This window comes from Mchenga conophoros, linkage group LG8, assembly GCF_057382185.1.
Source record: "Mchenga conophoros isolate Kocher_MC1m ecotype Shallow Benthic linkage group LG8, M_conophoros_male_GT1.1, whole genome shotgun sequence".
Lineage (NCBI taxonomy): Eukaryota > Metazoa > Chordata > Actinopteri > Cichliformes > Cichlidae > Mchenga > Mchenga conophoros.
The window spans coordinates 27,567,269-27,580,242 of record NC_140533.1 but is presented as its reverse complement, the minus strand read 5'-3'; the positions used below and the strand labels follow the sequence as shown (position 1 = coordinate 27,580,242).

The window sequence follows — 12,974 nt, the reverse complement described above, 5'->3', positions numbered from 1 at the left end:
AATGCAGATACATTTTAAGATTGCTGGTTAACCTTTGAGGCTGCTCAAACACAAATGGTCAAAAGAAGTCTGACAACAAAGCGGACTGGAAATGAAAACCAGAAAGCTTCTGGTGCTAAAAACCTTGTGCCCTGCCTACAGGTGCACGTGCATCTGTGCAAATATCATCAGAGTCGTTAAGATTCAGAGTCTGAATCCAGGAATTTTGTGTCTGTCAACAACCTGTCAGGCTTAGGCTGAAAATCAGACCGATCTGACACTTCATTTAAATGGCCTGTATTTGTATAGTGCAATTTCTAGTCCCTAAGCACCCCAAAGCGCTTTACACATTCAGTCACCCACCCATTCACACACTGGTGATAGCAAGCTACATTGCAGCCACAGCCACCCTGGGGCGCACTGACAGAGGCGAGGCTGCCGGACACTGGCGCCACCGGGCCCTCTGACCACCACCAGTAGGCAACAGGTCAAGTGTCTTGCCCAAGGACACAACGACAGAGACTGTCGGAGTCGGGGCTCGAACCGGCAACCTTCCGATTACAAGGCGAACTCCCAACTCTTGAGCCACGATCGCACTTCATGTTTCCTACACACAGACTTTACTTCGGTGGGATACCCCTATTTATAGACTTAGATCTTCTTTATCCATCTCAGAGAATGGATGAAGTTATCCATGTTACTAAAAAAACAACCCTTTTGGTCTTCGGTTGCAAACCAGCTGTCTTGTATCGCAGCTGTCCCCCCCCGGCTGGTGCGTGAGTTGTTTGGTACCGGTCCACAAGAGTTGAGGCTTGGGTGTGAATCGGTTTTTAACGGTTTTTATCGTTAACTCGGTTTCCCTGGGACTTTTCCTGTGTGTTATGAATAAATCTTCTATGTTTTGGTACTGGTTTTATTTTGTTGTATTTATCGGTGACGCCTTAAAGGCCGGTCCGTGAAAATATTGTCGGACATAAACCGGTCTGTGGCGCAAAAAAGGTTGGGGACTGCTGTTGTATTGTCTACCAACCTCCCCGATGGCCACATTGCTATTGTGGCGGTCCTGAATTAGTTACTCCCTATACTTCACCATCTTGCAGCTGCTTATCATAGCCCTCGCTCTGCTTTGGCGAATTAGACTACCTTCAACAGATGAGGTCCAAAATGTTGGCAATAAAGTTCTTTCACAAGATAATAAAACTTGATGGAGCAACAGCTAATTCTGTTGCTCAAATATTGATTGTCACAAAGTGCGTGGCACTTACATTACCTGCACAGAAGAAACTCAGAGAGGTAATATATCTAAAGACTGCTGATAAAAACCCTGTGCACAGCAAAACTAGCCCCACACATGCGTGCACATATTTGCATATCATACATCAAATCTCAATCTGTGGGAATCTTAGCTTTAGTTATGATGCAAGTAACAAATATTTATCACAGCAATCAAACAGGTGAATAATTCATCTGCACAACCTGCAGAACAGAATCAATCTGATCCATATTTCTGTCACTAATGACAATCCCACTGCACATCCTGCCTGCTAAACTCTCATTGATTTAGTTTTACCATCAGAGACCAACACCAGGCTTAATTTGAATTACAGACAACATGGGAGTTGTAGGCAGGGATCTGCAGGTCTGGAGACAGCCAATAACAAGCTTGGTACAGTGCCTTTTTATAGGGAAATTTTAGCGAGCAGCAGCAGTAAGTTAAGCTCCAGCCAGCAGCTCTCAGGCTGAACTGGACCTTTTCTTGCCTCATATTTGATGAAACAGGCATATTGTGTTCAATAATTGCATATCAGAAATCTTACTTGCATAGTTTAAAGTGAACCAAAGCACTTATTTGATTCATGCAGGGATTTTTTCTTTCTTATGTGAACACTCTGAGGGAGAAATGTCGCAGCATGCAGCACAAGAGTGTTAAAAGAGTTAAATGCAGAAGTGAGTGCCAACGTGTGACCAGCGCTAATGCAGTGGAGAAGCAGGCATGCAAAGACACAATGGAGTTATCCTATTAAGAGACGAATCCACACAGAGGCACAGATTTACGCTGAAACACAAACACAATATTGGCACTGACCTTGAAGCTCCAGTAGTTTGGTTGTTGCTAGAGGGGGAGGAAAGAAAAACAAAGAGTAAAGGAGACAGAAGAGGGGCAGGGAGGGTGAAAGAGGGAGAAAAAGAACGACTGAGTGTGAGACTTTTTGTTCTGCAAATGCCACACTAGAAATGCTCAAAGCACAAAACTGACTGGTTAGAACCAGAACAGAGAGAGAAAATGCTTTGTCACTCAGTCGCCATGCGAAGATTTGCAAGTGATACCGCAAAGTGTGCCTAATGAAGTTTGAGAGGTTTAATGGTACGTCGTTTTTACACAGCGAGAATGATATGCCCCAAAACACAAAGGCCACTTTGCTTAAAATGACCACACATTGTAGCAAAGCTTAAGCAAGAAAACCAAAAATTGCCCTTTTTATTTATTATTTTCTGTACATTAGGCCTGGTGAGGAAATGATGAGCTAATTATCGTGATGATAGCCAGATTAACTTGCGTTGTCCTTCACTGCCATCATAATAAGACTTTAATTGCTTGTAATTGCTTCTCAGCAATTAATCAAATGTTTACAGTGACTTCACACATACTAATGATGCAGGGCCAGGCAGCTCCTAAAACCAGCCCCACAGGCTCACTTGCAGAGTTTGCTGGCGTGTACCCAGGACCGGGATTAAAGCAATGCACAGACACTGGATTAACAAGCTGCCATTTTTACTTGATCTGGAAGGAAGCCAGTGCTCAGGTCAGCATTACTTTGATTCCTGAAGATGCAGACACTGAGAGCGTTTATGCACTGATCCGTCACCTTCAGTCAGAGCCCATGAATTGATACGTTCCATAGTACGACCCTGTGTGACCCTTCAAAAGTATTTGAATGACCCAGTCAGGGCAAATTTCTGCCACCTTTCTGCACTGATGTTTGATTTGATTTGGTATTGCTAATAATCTCTATGAAAAAGACAAAACCAACAAGGTGGTAAAGCATAAAGACACCGAGCTGGGAAATTAAAATGAAATACGAAAATGTGAAGAGTCAAAAATTAAGTCCAAAAGCAAGTCAATACTCATAAACTCCCGAGTAAACATGCTTACAGAGTTAAAGAAGTTAACTTAAAGAAGTCCAGACGCTTTTCTTTGCAAGCTCCTTTGACAAGCTTACAGAGTGTTCCAGAAATCTGTTGGCCAAGATAATGTCCATTTTGGACAACACCTCTCACGCCCTGCACGATACTGTTAAGGCAACCGTGCAGGATGGAGCATTCAATCTGTACAATACACAGATAGGTTAAATACCTGCTGAAAAATGCACGTGTGCATGTTATTGATTATTTGTTTATCTGAAAAATAACTTGAGGTACAGATGGGAAGAACCATGATTTTCAAATGTTTACATTTCCTTTAAGTTAGCTAGAAAATACTGAAGTTTAACCAACTATGTTTTCTCTTGAATATATATATTTTTCTTTGGTTTTTCAGTACAAGGGGGATGTAAGTTGCTCCTACAGCTAGAAGGTGGCAGTAATGGAAGAAGAACTCATTAACAACCAGGCATCAGATCAGTAAACGTCATCTGTCTTTGAGATGACACGTTCCTCCAAAAAAGGGAAAAATATGCAAATCAAAAGATGATAGTTGTCAAAAAGTTCAAAAGACGAAAAATTAGATCCACTGGAGACAGACGTGCTGGACATTTGAGGATAGTTTAAGTACAGTCTAATACTTCCCAGTGAATATTCAATAGTATTGTTGATTAAAACAGCCATCAAAGAATAGACTGTCCAAGAAATGTGTGCAACAGTTGATTATTTAGCACTAATTAGCAGGTATCTGCATCTCTGCGTTCCTCTCATTCAACTTTATGAATGCAGCCCAAACAAGCTAGGATTAGCGGATAACTTAGCGTTACTTGCCTGCAAAGCAAAGGAATTCTTATGTTAAAGCATTGTCTCCAATATTATTAGATGTGCAATAAATTTAATCTGCCTAGATTAACGTGTGTGTAGTTTAGCAGTTTTCAGAGACACTGGATTATCTCGTCCAAACGAATGGGTTAGTCTATGAAAGACGTCTGTGCTATGACACCATAATTTAATACTGTTTTAGCCATTTAGCAGACATCCATCTCTCTATGGTCACTAATTACAGCCGGCTAAATCACTCATTACTGTATGTGAATAACGCTCTCCGACAGTCTACCTTCTTTTTTATCCAAACTGGAAGTGAGAAATAAACTTCCCAGAGTGCTTTTCCATCTCTCAGCAGCAGCTGTATTGTTGTTATGTTTGAGAAGCACAGTACGCATTATAAAAGGGTGAACTGCTCCACCTTAAGAAGTTCATGGTGGTAACTGTTTGGGTTATTAGTGATCTTACAGGCAGACTGTCCAATCCCTTACAACCAATCCTATTTTTGATGTTTATAGGGAACCCTTCAGTAGCATCATCAATCTCCTCATTTACTTAATGATTTCAGCAAACTAGCAATTGTTAGTTCATCTGGAAGAACTGAACATGATTTATTGAGACAGAGAAATCAATGAATGTATTTGGCAATTAGACTCCAATGATCCATTGTGGCAGAATGGAATCCCAGTGGTGACAGGATTTAGGACTGGGCACCTGCAGTATAGGGTCTAGGTCTCTAGCTTTGGAGCTACCCTTGGAAACTATTTTAATAGTCCTCAAACCAGGTCCTTATTTATGTATACTGAAGTTTCAAAACTCGTCCTTAAGGGTACCATGGACATCGCCAGGCCTCGTCTTTACGAGGGAAAGAATAAAGGATGCAAACTGGAGGCTGACTGGCTAAAAGAAGGCAGGAAAGAAAACGACTGGATTAATGAAATGATGACAGCTTTGAGTTTGACAGCGTGGGAAAGTGGTAGTGATGTAAAGAACAGACTGGCAGCTGAACACCCGAGCAAACAGGAAGATGAGGGATCCAGATCTTCCTTATTGAACTGACGCATGAGCTAATTTACGAAGTCTTACTTTTTAAAACAGTTTAAAACAGTTTCACCTATTGCGATCAAACACTATTGTGCACAAAACCAGCTGCGCACAAAATGTTCTCACTTTGATGTGGAAGAACTTAAACACCAGGTCCCATTAAAAACCTGCAGGATGGACTCGAACACTGACTGAAGACCTCATCATCTGCTCTTGTAGCCGAAGGGGAAATTCAAATCCCTGCAGCAGGTTCAACATCTGCTAGAAAGGGTGAAACCACTCAAGTAAAGCCCACAGCTTTTACACCTTTGCCTGAATAAATGTTATGCTCGATGATGACTGATATCAGAGCCAGTCTTTCCTGAACGAAGAGAGAAATCACCGGCCACTATTTTCCTCAACTTTCACTTATATGTAGATGCTGGCTGAATGAGGGAACTAAAGTCAGGCATGTTCATACAAATCTTTATGATAGTGAGAAAGACAATACACATAAAGGATGCTGGTACTCTGAAGACCCCTTTGCAGTGTATGAAAAGTCTGTTATTCGACACGTAGCTTCTTTTTCTATTTCAAGGAACCTTTTATTTCAATTGTTTTAATATTTGGCAGGAAAAAAAACAGACAACAGTTAAGTCGTCACTGCACGGACTACTGAACTTGTGGGTAGATGAAAAATAACCCAATAAAAATGTCTAGCAGCGTGTCACTGTGTGTGTATTTGATGCTGATTCTCCACAGGCTGTTTTTGCCTTCAGCAGCAAAATATGTGCTGCTGTTGTCAACTTGTCAGCTACTAACCAGCATGTGTTTGGTATCACGAAATGTTCTGTCTGTAACCAAATCACAGTCTCTTCCATATCTGAGACATTTTAGTGCCTAAGCTTAACCAAACATGCGAGCAGCAATGACTCAACAGTCCCCCGTGCATCGTGCACTCAGCTCTCCTGGTTAAAAGTCATCTGTCTTTGTCTTTTAATGAGCAGTTTGGTGATATTTTAAAATAGAAACACTCTCGTATGTGGTTAATATGGGGTATCCCTACAAAGAGAAACTTTTGTTGTGTCGTCGTAGTTTTGTCGTTTTCATTGGTTTTGAATGTTTATTTCGAGTTTATTTTTGTTTGTTTCTACTTCAAATACGTAAAATGTTTAAAAAAGTTAACATTTAAGACATTTTTAATGACAGTATGTTAAACAATATGAACAAAGCATATTACATTACATTAAAGTTATTTCAGTTTTCTCCAGTTATTTTTTTGATTCCAATTCATGTTTTTTTCCACCTGAATTTTCCTTTTTTTGTTTAATTTTCAAACTAAAACTGTAGAAATGATTCTAACCAATGCTGTTAATCAGGACTTCATTCACTTACAGAGACATTTGTTTATCTAATGGTCAAAAATCACGGTGGAATAGCTTTCTGTCAAATGAAGTAAAATAAAGTCATTCCCATAATTGCATTTGGACCAGAAGCACCAAGCAGCAGATCCCTCATAGATCACTGAAGCAGCAACAACAAACATTTAAGCGGAGGACTTGAAGAATGTTGATATTTTCCAGTATCTAAATAACGAACTGAGAGAATTAAAAAGCGTTGGCAGAGATCTGTGATCAGGACAGTTTGCACTGTCTTCAATACAGAACTCTAAAAAATCTACAAAAAGCTGTGACAACAAACGATTTGCAACAATTTCAGGAGAAGTGAGTGTGCAGAACTGATCATAGTAATGCAGTTGCCCCAGCGCTTTACAACACTGCTGCATGGCATCAAATATTCATGACTACAAAAGGAAGCAACAAAGTTAAAGTCCAGAGAAAAAGTCAACACAGTGCGAAACAAATGTGATCCTAGGTTCACTTGCTGTAGCTGAATCTACCACAGAGGTGTTTTTGAATGCTTTGCCAGGTCTTTATATGCCTGTCTGCCAGATTATGGACAGATTTTATTTTTAAAAAGTCAGGATCACAGAAGAGTCGTGAAACTCTCACGTAACTAGAGTATCAAATTCGTTGCACTTGCACCTAATTCAGAAAACATGACAAAAACTACATGCTTACTGTAGACAGGTGAATTGTCCTGTGTTTGCCCCACCTCACAGCCCATGACATCAATGACACCTAGAATTAGCCACACCCCCTTGCTGGACAAGCAGAAAATGGATCTGACAACCTCCCAGATGAAAAAATAAAGCCAAAAAAGTTCCTCTAATGGTCACGTGAGGCCGGTTCCAAAAGACTTCCATGTTAAAATGTCCAACATGTTTACAGCATGTTTCAAAAAAATCTCTTTGACTAGGTCTTCCTATTTAAATGGTAAAATCCCAGTTCCTATACAGGACTCTTCTACTATACATAAGTTCTCAAAACACTTTGTACAACACTCCTCATTCACCCAAGCGCTTATTTCTACACCTAAGTGCTTTCTATCCAACATTCACATACATGAGTATCTTGGGGTTGAGTATTTTGCCCAAGGACACTTTGGCATGCACACTCGAGCAGCCAAAGATAGAACCACCACCTTTCTAATTCATGGAGGACCTGCTCTACCTCCTGAGCTACAGCCACCCCATTTAGTGTGTGAGGAGGGTTTGGGGATTCCAGATGTTATGGCCTAATCTGGCAGGCATATTCACAAGACTACTGATGTGTGAAGTCATTTTAATGACATTAGATAACTGAAGTTATACAGTGTAACAAATATTTTCCTAAATGGAATTAAATGGGAAAAAGTGTTTTTTTTTTCCCCCAACAGTTTTCTACAATAAACAGCAGGAGACCAACAGTGATGTGTGAAATGATTTTATCTCATATATAGAAGTTTGTTGTACTTTTTCAGTTTTTCTGATGTTGCACTTCAGGACACATCTCTCATTCTGCACACTTTCTCATCAAATTGTCCAGATCAGAGAATTTTGATGAAAAATGTTACAACTCGTTGTCTACAGCTGGAAAGAGACATTGTTTGTATTTCTACAATATTTCAAATATGAGTTATTGATTCCAGAAGATGAAATCAATAATTATCTTTCCAACTGCACTGAGCTACCCATTGTACAATTCTAGAAAGAAAAAAAATCACACATGTGGCTCGAATTGCCGCTATTTATTCTCACTCTTCAATGCATCTTTGTCATAAGGACACCTGAAATGGTGAAAACAACAGCTCAGAGAGCAACTGCTTCATTCAGCATTTAGCTGGAGTGTCTATGCAGTAATTAGCTTGTTGTTATGAGCTGCCATGTTGCTCCTTGAAATCATATTCTAAGCTAAAGAACTTACAATAATGGAGTATAAACCTCAATAACCACATGGCCCCATATAAGCTAACACTTGGTGACAGTGGGAAAGAAAAACTCCTATTTAACAGGAAGAAACCTCTGGTAGAACCAGGCTCAGTGAGGGGCGGGGCCATCTGCAGTGACTGGTTTGGGGTGAAGTAAGGAAGACTGTAAAAAAACCACACTACAGATTTAGTGTGCAGACTGTGTTTCATAGAAGATCTGTCAACTTGGGTGAAATTAAACAAACGTTCAGTCCAATCAATCATAACTGAAGTAAAGCAGTTATATGAGAGAAACAGCAGGATGGGAGGGAGCAGGGAGATGGAAACCCTAGAAAACCAGTTAACCAGTTACAGGTAACTAGAAAAAAAAAACTACAGCTTTCCAGCAGAGGTGGACCCTAACAAATACTTCATTTTTCCAGGAATTTGTACTTTACTTGAGTATCTGCTTTTCTGAGAACGTTTTACTTCTACTCCCTACAGACTCATTACTTTAGGTTTAAGACAACTAAGGGGAGCTTTTTTTTTTTTACATCACTGTTTGCCTCCAGAAATGAATGGACAAAGAAACATAAAAGAAAATCCAGTATTGGTGCTTATTAGACACAATGAGAGGCAAAAAAAAAAAAGGCATAGACAACTATTTAGAATGATTGGTTAAGCTAACCCCACCTGTATGTCTTCGGACTGTGGAAGGAAGCCACGAACTCCACACAAAAAGGTGATTGGTGATTAGTCCCCAACTGGCTGCCCCTCCCTGAGCCAGGATCTTCCTGTTAAAACGAGGTTTTTCTTTCCAACTGTCACCAAGTGCTTGCTCACTTGATTATTTGTTTGTTTTGGGTTTCTCTTTATTACTGTATTGTATAAACAGCCTTGAGTTGACCGTTGTAGTGGTTTGGCACTGAAAGTAAAACTGAATTGCATCCAAATGAATTGAATTCTCTCGGTTGACCCTGCTGGTGATCTATCCAGGGTGTAGCCCGGCATCAGGCTTAGGCTCCAGACCCCCCGTGACCCTGAGGCAGAATTACAAGTCTTATACGGTGGTGAAAATCTGCAAAACCATCTTTTTCATACAGTCTGTGACTGGATCGCACTCATCCCCAAACCTGCCACGTATAAAGACTTTACAAAATACCGAATATGACCTTTGTGCTGGTACCTGCCACAGCAGATATGTTTATGAGAACATTTTTCCACAATGACTACTCATGAGTGGGAATGTGAACATGCTCAGAGGTGTCTCAGCCTCAAACACAATGACCTCTAGTTTGCTGAGACTTCCACTCTCAAAAACAAGCACACAACTGTCATTTGGCATTTCTGTTTAAAAAGCTGCCAAAAATACTGACTGGTGGGTGGACATACGTGGAAGCACCTTTTCACACTGAACACCAGTGAGATGAGCGGAGCAAAAACAAAACAGAAATATAGAAAATCTGTCATGTAAAAAGCAGAAACTGTTCACTCTGGAGCGCTTCGTTCCCAGTCAGAAGCTGATTGAGAAAATGTGCTTTCAGGGCTTTTAATTTGCAGTTTGCAGTTTGGGGTGTTTTTAATAAAGCACAGGTGGGTTTCTTTCTGTCGGTGCATCTAAACTTCATTAAAACGCGGTGAGAGCTTTGAAATAACAAATTCCCTTAATAATTAAAATGAAGGTGTAGGTGGAACTTAATTCTTGTTTGAGCAGCTGTTCTGGGAGCTGTATAGATCCCCAGTATTTTCTCTTGTCTCTCCTGGAAACTCAAGTTTAAACTTTGCAAAATTCATCTCGCTGTTTTTAAATATGGAGTGAAGGAAGCAGGGCAGAGGAAACAAAGACCTCAACAGGCCTGTGGGCTGTCGTGACCCAGATTTCTGAGCAGTGTGAGGCTTCCAGGCCGCTCTCCAAGCCTGGTGACCAAAACAGAGCCATCATGCTGTACCTGATCTCATGCCACCCAGCCTCAGTGTGCCTCAGCCTAACTCAGACACTTCCAATCAAACATTTAACACTCACACAACCACATTTTTAATCCAAATGTATTCGTTTTTTTGCTTTCTCTTCTGCTTTTTTATCTTATCTATATGATCAGAAGGATCCAAGAGACAGACGCACAAGCATTTTATCATTTTAAATAAAATTCGTTTGGAGAGTAAATGGATAAAAGAAGCTCTGTTGGGGACACAGAGTACTCTGATAGGGAGCAAAAAAGCAAAGACTAGCACCTGTTTTTTAACCATAAAGCCTTTCTGGCGAAGGTGGCCATCTCTGTCAAATGATGTCATACTGATGGAGGCAAAGGGAAGCCAATAGAAAGCGGTGATTTGGCTGTCAGTTTTCAAATTAGGTGAAAGGCCCCAAGTGACCAGGAGACAAATGCAACTCTTATTAACCCTTCCACAGGTTTACCTACAGTTAGTTTTGCAGTTGAAGTCTTTAATCACAATTATTTGGATTTTATAACCAGTTGAAGCCAGAAACCAGAACTGAAAGTCAAATTTGATTAATCTCCTGGCCTTATTTGTTAAAGGTCACTGTGACATATTAGAGTCATAACATCGTGCCTGAGCGATCTGGTAAACTGCTCACTCCTCCCCAGCGAAGCACGCAGGGCGTCTTACACAACGCACACGACGTCATCGGGAAGAAGGCAGTCGTTTGCAATTTTCAAAAACATGGAGCATAAAAGAGCCATGTGTGTAATACTGACTATATACTCCAACAAACTACAGAGGCAACATCGTTTCTCCTCTGGTGTGCTCTGATTGAAGTTGTAAGATGCTTAATGGTATAAAAAAAAAAACGCCCGACAGCTCGTGTTTTTATTGGTTCAACGTGCAGAAATCAAGGGAAGAATTTTGAACCTACTCGTCTTTCTATTTAGACATCGTGCTGAGTTCAAGAAGCAGCGCTGCTTTTTGTTCATAAAGACTTACAATAGAGGTTTGAACAGTTTTGTTCCCATCGCAAAGAGCCGTCCTACATTCTCCCCATCCAGCCGTAATCAGGGTGTTGGATTTATTTGGATTGCATTTCCCCTCATCTGCTAGAAATGAGTCCTATTGTATTGCTGGCGTTTCCTATGAGCCAATGAGCAGCTATGTTGGTATAACTAAAGAACATCATCATCACCTCATATCACTGATGACTCAATAAAGCCTGTTCCCATCATCAGCCTCATGTGTTACCCTTGAATCTTCTTCCCAAACAGTCTTTGTGGCCATTAAATCACCATTCAGTGACTTACAGGTCTGATATTCAAAATGTAGGAGATTTCAGCTTAATTATATAGAATACTGGATAGAAATCAATATTCCAGTATAATATGGAAGGAAGAAACCTTTATATCAATACTGACCATAACACATCTTCAAATATTACAACTTCATCAAATGAAGAAATCTCAGAGGGAGCTTTTAACTTCCTCCTTTTCCATTTTCATTCAAGTTTAGCATTGATCATATGACAGGTAGAATATGTGATTAAATGTGTGTTTAAATACTGGCTTATTTGAAATTTAGCCCATAAAAATGAAGAAAATAAGGATGGCTAAAGCTTTATCCTCTTCAACACTTGCTCTGTTGTGTGAAACTGCTTTTAAATGTAATCAGTACAGATTTTATTGCTCCCACATGTTGCTTTCATATAAAATATTGCAATATATCTCATACACAGGGGTTTTCCTGGCTGAGAATGGGCTTATGGGGGGGTAGCTGCACACATAAGCACATTTAGTATGCATATTTTTCTCCTAAAAACTCCAGCGAGTGTGGTTTCTTTATTTGATAATAAAAGTTATTCATTTTCTGATTATTTGATACGCAGAAATGTCTGCTATGCTCGAGTAATTTAAACCCCAGTAAGTAAAAACTTTTCATTACAATGCAAGCAGCAGGAAGAGGATGTAGGAAAAACTCTGGTTTAATCGCCATCCTGCCTGAATTTACCCTCTCGTCATCAAAAGGTTGGCATCAAAATAAAATTCATGTATCCCAATTTCACTTTCTGACTATTTCTCTCCAAAGAAACTTAATCCTGTCAAGGATTATTTCTCTATATGTAGAGCTTACAACCTCTAACCTCCAGCTGGCTTCACATTTTCAGCTCGGAGGCACTTTTGCGCGCCGGCTTCATAATTACACGTCAGCAGGAGGAAAATAGGCGTTAATGTCACCGTCCTTCTCCCAGGTTCTCGTGTGAATTACAGCAACAGCAACAAACATCTGATAATTGCAAAGTCAAGCACCCATTGTGTTCTAATCTCTGACACGTTCCCATTCGCACCGAGCTGTGTGCTGGGTAATCACCTGCTCGCCACGTTTATTCGCCTTAAATTGGAGTGGCGAAAAGAAAAGAAAAGGAATCCACCGCCAAGTCACTCCACAGATAATTTAATGCACCAACAAGCGGACATTTTTTGGAACATAAAACCTGTCTCATCTAACGCAAACAGGCCCCCTATGCACTGTGACTCGGTGATTACTGCCTGCAATATTTCTCAGTCACTTGAGCTGAAATCCCAAGGCGCACATACACGCTGAGACAGGCAGGACTCGTAGAAAGGAAAGAGAGGGATGAGCAGAGAGAGACGTGCACGCCTGACCTGCATGCCAACTAGCCATCTTTGTGCCCCCGTCACCCCCGCCTCCCTCCCTCACATCACTCTGTTTCCTTCTCCAAGCCCAAACACATCAACACATGTGCACTCCCA

General features: G+C 40.6%; 1 protein-coding gene across 3 annotated transcripts in view; it reads right to left on the bottom strand.

Annotated features, from left to right (window-relative positions):
• Window positions 1–12,974, bottom strand: part of srcin1b (SRC kinase signaling inhibitor 1b) — a 140,956-nt gene that overhangs the window by 62,705 nt on the left and 65,277 nt on the right. For all 3 annotated transcript variants that reach the window (XM_085285386.1, XM_085285388.1, XM_085285387.1), the window contains exon 3: window positions 2,066–2,092. In XM_085285386.1, the coding sequence (XP_085141512.1) occupies window positions 2,066–2,092 (27 nt within the window). The remainder of the gene's footprint in view (window positions 1–2,065; window positions 2,093–12,974) is intronic.